General features: G+C 45.7%; 1 protein-coding gene across 1 annotated transcript; it reads left to right on the top strand.

The window, feature by feature from the left end:
• Nucleotides 1-6,064: 6,064 nt before the first annotated feature.
• DAZAP2 (DAZ associated protein 2) lies at nucleotides 6,065-11,593 on the top strand. The gene is made up of 4 exons (XM_077838607.1): nucleotides 6,065-6,215; nucleotides 8,504-8,625; nucleotides 9,424-9,666; nucleotides 10,210-11,593. Exons 1-4 carry the CDS (start codon nucleotides 6,203-6,205, stop codon nucleotides 10,336-10,338), a joined length of 507 nt encoding a protein of 168 aa, XP_077694733.1. The 5' UTR covers nucleotides 6,065-6,202; the 3' UTR covers nucleotides 10,339-11,593.
• The last annotated feature ends 115 nt before the right edge of the window (nucleotides 11,594-11,708 follow it).

Here is an 11,708-nt window from a genome sequence, read left to right on the forward strand (position 1 = left end):
GCTATTTGAGACTCCGCAGTACAATTCTGTTGAGAATCTGGTTTGCATATGCTGTACCGTGATTATGAATATTTAAATACTTCCATCTAGTTGAATTTCAGACTCATTTACATACATTGGCATACTATTAATATAATACATATGGGGAAAGGGTACACATTGCATTTTTAATTTATTTTGAAGATGAATTGATTTTGCGAGTTCCAGAACTATTTCTTTGGAAAACAGCTTGTTTAGAGGGGGAAAAAAATTATATTCATATGTTTGATAAGAATAGCTGGCGGGAATAAAATTCTGTCTGTCTGATCATTGTCAAATGCCCTTTCCTCCAGTGCCTTCTCTGGCCACAGGAACGCATGACAGAGGACCAAATTAGTATTCTACCTCTCTTGTCTTTTCCTTTCTCGCTGACTTAAGGATTTAGCTTCCCTATCCACACACAGCACTGGACCAGATCAGTGTTTGCACCTGACTATGTGGTCTCTGACATATCTCACTCTCTACAGAAAGGCCTTCAGTTCCACAAGTGATGACTATCATGCCATAAACCCGTTTCCCTCAGAGGTTCTGGGGAGGCCTACCTTCCCCACCAGCACAAAATCCAAGCAACAGAAAACCAGCATTTCTGTTTGATTTATCAAAACACAAAGATCCCATGGGTTTACGCACTTTTGCTATTTCAGCACATGCTTCAGTGCTTTGCTGGATAGGGAGGGATTTAAGCAGATGCTTCAAGTTAAGCACGTGCTTAATGCTTTGCTGAATCAAGCCCTTCTCAGTTTTCTCCTCTAGGGCTGTAAATAGGATCAGGATTTTGCACTGCAGTTTCAGATACTTCCCTACTTCATTGATTTTGAGGCTTAGCTTACTCATGTGCGGTGAAACTCTCACTCTATTGCCATCAATGACAAAACTCCCACTGATTTAAATGGAGCTAGAATTTTGCCCTTTGTCCTTTGGAAGTAGGAGGTGCCATAAGGCAATGGACAATTAATTTGTATTGTTATAATTATTTTTACACTAATTAGGGGCCTAATTCTGCATGGTACTGAGTATCCTCAACTCCTTTTAACCTTCAACTACTCACATGAGTAAAGATACACTCATGGCTGTTTGCAGGGGCAGGGATTTCACAGGCATGATTTTCTTTCTTTCAAGTAGAAACAACAGAAACAGTCCAATTCAGTGTCACTGTTCGCCAGTGTTAAATATTATCCAGTAAAGTAGATAAGTAACTCTAGCTCAGGTCTGGACTTATCCTTTGCCAAAACCAAACGGAACCTATACTCATCTATTTTGCATTTTATTTGTATTGTATCATCATTGTGCTAGGAAAACTGTCCCGTTGCCATTTGGAATTACCCAGGGCAGGAAGCATGGTCCTCTGGCACACAGCTAAATGTTCAAAAGTAGACTCTGATTTTAAGTGCTTCAGTTTTTCAAAACCCTTTGGGCCTGATTTATAGGGCGGGTGACATCAGTTGGAGTCTGAACATCAGGCTCAAAGTTTATCAATTTGGCTATTCAAAACAAACCAACCAAATCAAAAACCCCTCCAAAAGAATGCACGCTTTCCCTTTTCCTGTATAATGAAATCTGGCGAGCAGAAACAGGATTAATAACATACGCTCTTTCAAATAAATTGGGGTTCGATCCTTCCAGGTGATGAGCTCTCTCACTAATCTCAGTGTGCATAGGGGGCACTCATCACTTTCAACTCTAATCAGCACCTTGCAGGATTGGGCCCTCACAGAGAGACAACAGAACTCAGTCACCATTTCAGAAACTGTTTCCTAGTATCCGAAAGGAAAACGACCTGCCACTTCTCCTGATGGAGATGCTCATTCCTTCTTTCGCCCTCGCTCTTTCTTGCCGCTTACATTTTTAACACTGGGGCTATTTTATATAGGCAGCTTTCAAGCTATCTACACAGATCTCTCCTCCACTTTAAAGGGTAAATATTTTTTTATAGTTCCTGTACAGTAACAAGGTGAAGAACATTTTATGCTCATAAATTATTTATAAAGCCCTCACAGGCATAGCAACCGATGTGCATATTCATCAGTAGCCATGTACATTATTCATGAGAAGTTCACTTAAACAGTGAGAAAGCAATGCAATTGTTGATTGAGATGCCTAAGAATTAGCTTGATAAAAGGTGTGTGCGTGGCGGAGTGTGGGGTTTCACCCCAAAGCAAACTGCATCAGGAAAGTTTGCATATAAGAGTCAAGACAGAAAGTGGCATTTTTTTTACTCATGCCCAAAATATAAAATATTTATCTGTTCTATTTATGAAGGAGGAAGATTTGTACTTGTGGCATCTAATAGTCATATTAAGGGAGAATAGTTACAAGCCCTTTATTTCACCTACCCCTGGGCCTCTGACTATAAATTCTGTTCTAGCATCTTTGACTTTGTGACTATCAGACCAGAGTTATGATAACAGGTAGGCGCACAATAGCTGATCCTCAGAGCACATGGTATGTTTCAGTTCTCTAGGTTTTGAAGGTGCTGAGCTTTCTCATGTCCCAAGGTTCATCTCAGTGTGATCAAGACCCAACACAGACAGCATTTAAGTGCATGTTTAAGTTTAAACACATGAGGAATCCCACTGATGGTAACAGGACTCTGCGCGTGCTTAACTGCTTCGTTGGATCAGGAGCACAAAAGAGGAGCAGCCTTATGGATAAAGGAGGACCTGATCCAAAGCCCACTGAACTCAACTGGGACTCTGTCCATTCATTGACTTCAGTGGGCACTGGATCAGGCCTTAAGCACTCAGAACCAAAGGATCTGGGTCTCAGGCCTCAATTCAGCAAAGTACAGCTGGTGCTTAAGTGCTTTGGCGAATGAGGGCCTAATTCAATTCAGGCAAGGGTGCTCTGGACCATACATAAGAAGCAGCATGGAAGAAAACATAGACACATTTCTGGGAGATGCAGACAAGTGCATAATCAAGGCATTGGACACGGAAGCTGGGAGAAGAGATAAGAACTGGCTGAATGGTTGGTATTGAGAGTCCACCTTTCCTGGCATGTCGCAGTTCTTTAGCTTGACTATAACAAAACCAAACTGGAGGGACCTTATGATATAGCTGTGGTCATCTGGGACCATTTGAAAGGAGCTTCTCTCTCCTAGATCATTTGATTATCATTTGTATTACAGCTCCCAATTGTTCCTTTCACCAGGCCACTGACTCACGCTCGTACATAACCCCAGAAGTCTTGGTGCCAAATGCTTGAATTCAGAGCCACTGTGGATGCAGAATATCTAAGCAACGCCTACAGAACTCAACTGCTATACTGCAGTGTGGCCACTCTCCTTTGTGACAGGCTACCTCGAAGGCAGTGATCCAAGGTTTCAGTTAATGCTGTAGGATGGACCTGCCCTTGGAAAAATTCCAATGTGGACCAAAAATTGTTGCATTTCTGCAAACATGGGCCTGTTGTTAGTGAGAAGCGGAGAGGAGGCGTGAATCAAAGAGGCATCATCTCCTAGCGGCCCCTACTGAGACTGTGTTGTTGTGGGATAAAGGGGCATAGCTGGGCAGAGACTGGCTGGGGAATAGCTGCTTCCCATGGGATGCTCACCCTCAAACCATTCAGGATTTCATAGATTATAAGGCCAGAAAGGACAATTATGATAATCTAGTCTGACCTCCTATATAACTCAGAAGAACCTCCCACAATAATTTCTGCATCACGCCCATAACTTCTGCTTGAGCAATAACTTATCACTGAGCAAGACATCCAATCTTGACAAAGACTGCAAAGGATGGAGAAACTACCATGTCCCTAAGTAAGTTGTTCCAATAATTAATTACCTTCACAGTTAAAAATTTGCCTGTGTACGATCACATTGATGCAAGTGTGTTCCACCTCTGGGTTCTGCAATCACCTTATAAAGAGGGGTTGGGCACATTTATGTGTGTGTGTGTGTGGGGTCACAGTTCCTGAGTGAGTCCCATGAGGGTGTATGACAGGCGCCTGGGGAACCAACTTCCTGTTATAACAACGAAGAGGATATGTTTTAAAATAACTAACATATCCTAAAGCTCAGGACAAAATAACTAATAAAGCATTAGCTGGTGCTAATGAACAGAACTTACTGCCTGATGAAATTTTACCAGCCTTAAGGCTTAATTAAATTTAAAAATATTTGGAGGTTATCAGCTGTTTCCATTGATCTTTTATGCATGAACTTAGAAACGGCTGCTTTTTCTACGTCCAATTCAGAAGGAAAAAAAAAAAGGAAGGTTACATGGATATTTTTTTTTCAGATTTGCTCAACTGCCTGTTTACAGCCCTGTTCTATACCCAGGGTTCAGGCTTTCTATGCTCCAAAGAGGAGTACCCCAAGATTGGGTGTAAATGAAAGGGTTGCATTAGCCAATTGGGGTTGAATTCATTAGTAACAATATTTAGCAGGTTTCAGAGTAACAGCCGTGTTAGTCTGTATTCGCAAAAAGAAAAGGAGTACTTGTGGCACCTTAGAGACTAACTAATTTATTTGAGCATGAGCTTTCGTGAGCTACAGCTCACTTCATCAGATGCATACCGTGGAAACTGCAGCAGACTTTATATATACACAGAGAATATGAAACAATACCTCCTCCCACCCCACTGTCCTGCTGGTAATAGCTTATCTAAAGTAATCTTCAGGTTAGGCCATTTCCAGCACTATTTATATTTAGCACTTTCTCTCTTCAAAGCTCTTGACAAACATTGAAGGATTACGCTTCATAACCTCATTTTACGGTGATCCTGTCCCTGTTCTCCTTATAGGGAAAGCGAAGCACAAATTCATAGACTGTAAGCCCAGAAAAAAAGAACAGGAGGACTTGTGGCACCTTAGAGACTAACAAATTTATTATAGCATAAGCTTTCGTGAGCTACAGCTCACTTCATCGGATGCATTCAGTGGAAAATACAGCCCAGAAAGAATCTTTACGATCATCTTGTCCGACCTCCTGTATAACACAGGCCAGAGAATTTCAGCCAGTGATTCTTGCATCAAGCCTGTATCTTGTGGCTGAGCCAAAGCCTATTATTTAGAGTCATCCTGTCTTGATTTAAAGACTTCACGTGATGGAGAATCAGCCTCATTCCCTTGGAAAGTTATTCCAATGGTTAATTAGCCTATTTAATATGTACACCTTAATTCTAGCCTGAAAATATCTAGTTTCAGTTTCTAGCCATTGGAGCTTGTTATGCCTTTGTCTGCTTGATTAAAGAGCCCTCTACTATCAAAAATCTTATCACATGTTGGTACTTATAGGGGGAGAAGGAAGAGCCCCCGCTCTCCTCCTTGGCTGGGATAAGAGGTGGCTGCCCCACTCCTACCCTTGGCTGGGATAAGCAGCCCCCCAAAGTTTCCCCTCCTTTTCTTGGCTAGAATAAGCAGCTCCCCTCCACTACTTGGCTGGGATAAGCAGCCTGCCCAAAGCCCCCATTCATGCATGGAATAAGCAGCCTCCCCACCGCTTGACTGGGATAAGCAGCCCCCCCCCCGGCTCCCCCTCCCCTCCTTGGCTGGGATAAGCAGCCCCCCCCGCCCCCGGGCTCCCCCTCTCCTCCTTGACTGGGATAAGCAGCTCCCCCCCCCGCCTCCCCTCGGCTGGGATAAGCGGCCCCCCCCCGGCTCCCCCTCCCCTCCTTGGCTGGGATAAGCAGCCCCCCCCGCCCCCGGGCTCCCCCTCTCCTCCTTGACTGGGATAAGCAGCTCCCCCCCCGCCTCCCCTCGGCTGGGATAAGCGGCCCCCCCCCGGCTCCCCCTCCCCCTCCCCTCCTTGGCTGGGATAAGCGCCCCCCCCTTGGCTGGGATAAGCGGCCCCCCCCCGGCTCCCCCTCTCCTCCTTGGCTGGGATAAGCAGCCCCCACCGCAGGAACTTGGGAGTCCGGGGCGGGGCTAACTACTCCCGCCCCCAGCAGGGGCTCAGCGTTCGGAACGGGGGTAGCTCCGCCCCTGCCCAAACGCGCCCAGGCCGCGCCCCCCATGACCCCTCTCTCTTTCCCTCCCGCAGCCCCCGGCGCGGCGTCGTTACGTCATGACGCCGCGCGGCGAACGTAAGACGTCATCTCCCCTCCTCTCCCCCGCCCCCTTCCCAGCGCCGCAGTGACAATAACAAGGAAGTGAGCGGAGCGGACGGGTCCGGAACCGGCCGCAGCGAGTCCCCGAGCCCGAGCCGAACCCCGCGCCGCCATGAACAGCAAAGGCAAGGGCGGGGGGGGAGCCCGGGGCCCCTCTCCGCCAGTCGGCGGGCCCCGGGCCGCGGCCCCTTCAGAGCGGGCGTCGCCGTCGGTTACCGTGAGGCCGAGCCCGTGATGGGCGGGGAGTCCTGGCCAGTGGGAGCGCGGCGGGGGGCGGGGGCTCGGTTTCCATGGCGCCGCACGCCTGGGCCTAGTCGTTAACCCCTTGGGTGCCGCGCGGCCGCTGTGTGGGGGGCGGGCTCCGAGGCCCGGGTGCTTCCCAGGCGGGGGGGCGGCTGGCGTGAGTGGGGTGGTGTGGAGGTGGGGGAGGGTGAGAGCATCGTGGAGACGGGAGGGGTGCGCCCCATGGGGGGAAGAGGAGCAGAGGAAGGGGTGCAGGGGGGAGGAGGAGGAGGAGAAGGGGTGCTCTCCAAGGGGGAGGGATGTGCCCCATGAGGAGGGGGAGGGGTGGTTTGTTTGTTTTTTTTGGAGGTGAATGCCTGTGGTGGTAGCTGTAGGAGCCGGTAGTCATGGATCAAGGTAGGGCAGTTGTGAGGGCACCAGGGGCGGGTGGGGGCTGGAGGTGGTTGGGACAAGAGGGTGAGGGCAGTTGTGGCGGCTCCTTGTCGTCTTGAAGAAGCAGGGAGCCTGAGGCGTTGGTGGAAGGCCTATATTTAACGGTTAGCTCAACAGTTCAATGCCTGAACCTTGATTTGCTAACTCGGAATCCCTAAACTGTGTCACGAGGTCTCCCTTTAGACGCTTCCTGTAAGAGAGCTGCAGTGTCTGCGGGATGGCGCTGTGCCAGAGCAGCATCCTGGAGTTGGATATGCCAGTCATGGGGGAGGGAGGCTGTTGGGGGTCGTAGTGGGGTCTGCGCCATTGATGGGTGTCACTTTAGGGGTTAATGCACATTTGTATAACTCCAGTTGATCGGGTTCATAATTTGCCTCGAGTAATGTGAGCTGCTCTGGCTTTTCCCAAGGGATCACAATCTTTAAATCGCTTCAAGAATCTTGGTTACTTGCCATTAACAAAGCTTCTTCTTTTCTCTGAATTTTCCTTGGGGCAGTGGCTCCCTCTAGTTTTGGATGCTCTCCTGGGGCTGGGGCACTGTGGGGATGAGCATCTTATAAAAGCTTGACTAGAACTCAAGTTACAAACCCTCCAACGCCCCTATATTTCCCCCCTCTTGCTCCCCTCTTTAATGCTGTGTTGAATCTGTAACTCTCATAGAAACATTGATATTAGCATTAGGTGTGATAGAGCTTTTAACAATCATTACAAGAGTCCTGCTTTGACCTGATGGTGACGCCTTAAAGCCACACCTCCTTGCCATTGCTAGCTATCTTACATGCAGCTGGAAAAACACACAGAAATTATTTATCTTAAACACATGATGTTGACCTGATGAGAAAAACAAACTGTAGAGCTAACTGCGGTAAAGATTAATAGTAATTCCTTCAAAATTTCACCAAGATATTAAGCAGGACTTCCTATTGGCCTTCACTTTAAGAGCAATGCTACTGTACAACTACTTACTTTTGATACATTAAGATGCATGTCGCTTTAATGGAATGTCAACTTTTGTATGAATTAATAAAGGGGTAAGGAAGAGTAATTAGCGTAGGAGAGCCTGGGATTGGGAGCAGGTCCTCTCTTATTCTGGGGACTATCTGTTTCTCACTTCAGTGTGTATTATGCCCCCTCTCTTTTGTTGAAACCAAGTTATCTTTTCTGTGAACTCTGCTTTCTGCGACTTGAGGCACATGGAGTGACAGTGTTTAATTGTAAACATTAAGATAATTAACAGATGCTCTCTGGAAATTGCACTTATAACAACCTATCACTAGCTTCAAATGATACAGGATCTAGTACTGTTGATGTCCCCAGTAATTGTCGTAGATCTGTGGCAGAGAGTCAAAATTTTGTGACTTGCTAGTCTAAGGAGTGGAATGCCCAACTCTGAATAAGCAACTCTGCACAGGAAGGTAATTTAACTTTGCAGTAGCCTCGTTCCTTTAAAGGATTTTAATAGTACAGAAATTATTTTTTGCTTTAAATTCTGACCAGAGTGCAAGTATTGCCTGAACATGACTGAGTGGACTTTACTCAGTACCTGACACAGCTGCATTCCCTTCCCTCTTACGTCCTCTGCCTCTGGCTATGTGTGTAAAAACATCCATGATTTCAATCCCTTGTGGTCCCCTCTCTCTGATCCCTAAAGAAGGGGCTTTCCATAAACTCAACTTCCTGTCCCATTTCCATAATGGCAATTCAGTTAACATTCTCTTAATTCTCTTCTGCTTCTTAGGTCAATATCCGACACAGCCATCCTACCCAGTGCAACCTCCTGGTAATCCTTCTGTGTACCCACAGACAATACCTCTTCCTCAAGCGCCACCTTATACCGATGCACCTCCTGCTTACTCTGAGGTACGCAATATGTTCCTTTTGTGTTCTTGCTCCGCACCTGAAAAGTAAACTCGAACTGGTTACAAATGAATACTTAATACCTGCATTTGTTAGCCTGGAATGACCATTTGCACCTCCCAAGACTGGGCAGCAATCAGTCTGGCAGCTCTGTCTAGTGAGAAATCTGCTGAGTTAGGGCATGCCATTCTGACTACTAATTAGAAAAGCATGCTCTATGCACTTTGGAAGCTGTTTCAGGTTTCAAAATCCTTCTCTCTCTCTCTCTCTCCCCCACCTTCAGAAATCAGTAAAGCATTAGATAATAGCTTTGGCTAAATGCTCAAGCATAACATTGAGTAAAAACGAATCGACATTGCTGTCTGACAGAGGCTTCATGTATGGATACAAACAACATGTCTGTTCTGAAATGGGAAAAAATACTTGTTTTGTGATCTGGCTGAAATCCACAAATAACATTTCCTTTCCCAAATCCATTTAAAATGCCAGAAACTTTAGTCAAAGCTTCCCTTGGAGTTGCCACTAGAGCTAACCTGCGTAGGCAAAAGCCAATAATATGGTTCTCCTGGACCGATTCTGGCAGACAATCGAGAAGCACTGTGCCTCAAAGTGGCATAATCTGAACAAACTCCTCTCTCCTTCCAGATGGAGTTGTGCTTTCAGGGAAGGGAATGGGACTACCTCTGTACTTGGGGGAGGGTGGCAGCCCTATGACATACTATCAGAGCTTTGAGAGAGAATCTGCATAAATGGTTCTGGGGCGAGGAAAATCTTGTAACTTCCTTGTGTTTCTCGTTCTAGCTCTATCGTCCAAGCTTTGTGCATCCAGGGGCTGCCACTGTACCTACTGTGTCTGCTGCATATCCTGGTACTTCTCTGTACCTACCCATGGCACAGTCTGTGGCTGTTGGCCCAATGGGCTCTTCAGTTCCAATGGCATATTATCCTGTCGGTCCCGTCTACCCTCCTGGGTCAACTGTCCTTGTTGAAGGTGGTTTTGATGCCGGAGCAAGGTTTGGGGCTGGTGCTACTGGTAGTGTTCCTGTAAGTATAAATGTATTGTGGAAACCCTGTATGTCTCACTTTCAGAGTCACATGGGAGGCTGACAGCATAGGCAATAGAGGCTATTCCTCAACCTCTAAACATTTATCAGAAGGTGCTTGTGTCCCTATTTAGGAACAATCAGCTACTAGGAGAGAACCGGTGTGAGCGACCTGTGCTTGTAGAGCTCGTGATGTTCTGCTGCTGTCTTTTTCTGCCATCACGCTTCTACTTGGCTTTCGGGTGGATAAAAAAAGCCAAGGCGGCATTCATAGTTTTAATTCTTTCCTGTCCCGTTGCCTCACCCATTCTATCCTTCTATGAATGGAGCAGGGACGACTCCTCTACTGGTTCAAACCAGGTGATCAGGGTGTTGCCCATCTGTTTGTGTACTATTATGGGTGATCGCAGTTAAGTAGATAGCTGTGGGTACACTGATGGTAATTATTATTCTGTGTTACAAAAGGGAGTGCCTGGTTCTCTGTAATCCAAGACATGGAGGTTGCCCTCTGATCCTCTTACGTAATCCTCTCTTTGTTTTTCAGCCACCCCCTCCTGGCTGCCCTCCCAATGCAGCTCAGCTGGCAGCCATGCAGGGTGCCAATGTGTTAGTCACGCAACGGAAGGGAAGCTACTTCATGGGGGGCTCGGATGGTGGCTACACTATCTGGTGAACACAGAGGCGATGTTTGTGTAAGGAAAGACATCACATACTGTCAGCACTTCTCACAATGTAACTGCTTTAGTCATATTAACCTGAAGTTGCAGTTTAGACACATAACGGTGGGGTGTCTTCCTGGTGCCCAACCCTTCAGGCACTTTTAAAATTTAATAAGAAACCATGTAATGGTAGCAGTGCCTCTATTAAAGAGGGGTTAATTCATGAAATGAATGTGAGCTAAGCAGCCCCACAGATCTTCCTTTAATTCCACTGGAGTAATACTGCAGCACTGTCTCTTGGCTTTTATTAATCAACTGTCTATAACTTGTGGGGGGTGGGAGGAGAAGGGTAGGAAAGAAATCTGACTTCAAAGTATCAAACTATAATTCTTGCAGCTCAATCTCAAATCTATTGCTTATCAATAGGAGTGAGATTCATGCATCCTCTTTCTCCTTCCATAGAATCAATGGTGCTGGATAGAAAGCCAGCACATTAATTTCTCTGGTGGCCAAATAGGGCTTTTTTTCCCTCGCGACTTCACAGTAGAATGGATCCCTTGAAGCACTCTCTGTGCTCACATTCACTCTTCATTTTTCTCCAGGAAGGTATGCAGCTTGGGTATGACATGGGATGTTCTTTTGATACATTCCCAGTAGCGTTGGGACTCCTTTGCACGTTGAGTCTAATCAAAGCCATGCTTTGGTGCCTGAAACACAGTGCAACTCCTGTTCGAACGTTTCATTAAATGCAAACTAGACTTTTAAAAATACAGCTTAATAACAAAATCACATTTTTAAAAGCAACTTGGTGTCTTGACAGCAAAACTTAAGGATATTACTCAGAACAGAGAGACGGGTTTCCATCTGTGCTTGAGTGTGTAGCAACTGTCAATCAACACAGGTTAGCTTGGTGAATGGCTTGTTTTATGAATGCATCCTTTTAAAAATGACTTGAGTATAATGAAGTCTTATTAGGGTTAAGAAGAATATTTCAGGGATCCTCAATCTTTTGGTTTTTGTTTTATGAAGAAAAAAATCAGATTTGGTGAATATATTTTATCTTGAAGTTTCAGTTGAATCTAAATCTCTGTATTCTATGTTGTGTTCAACCGTACAACTGACTGTTCTGGAAGTTCAGCATTATGTCTCTCTCTGTATACACTGTGGTGCACTTAACTTGTGGATTTTTTTTATACTAAAAAAAGTAGAATAAAGACTATTTTGAAAATTTGAATAAAGTGACAAAGTTGCATTAGACCTCACAAAGAACTCCTGACTGTTACTCAGCTCAGTGGTTAGTTGTTTTTTTTGTTTTTGTTTTTGTTTTTTTTAAAGGCTTGCATCTTCTTTCCTGCCTTCTTGCAAACTTCATCTTAAACAGATT

Source organism: Eretmochelys imbricata, chromosome 20 (genome assembly GCF_965152235.1).
Source record: "Eretmochelys imbricata isolate rEreImb1 chromosome 20, rEreImb1.hap1, whole genome shotgun sequence".
Taxonomy (NCBI): Eukaryota; Metazoa; Chordata; order Testudines; family Cheloniidae; genus Eretmochelys; species Eretmochelys imbricata.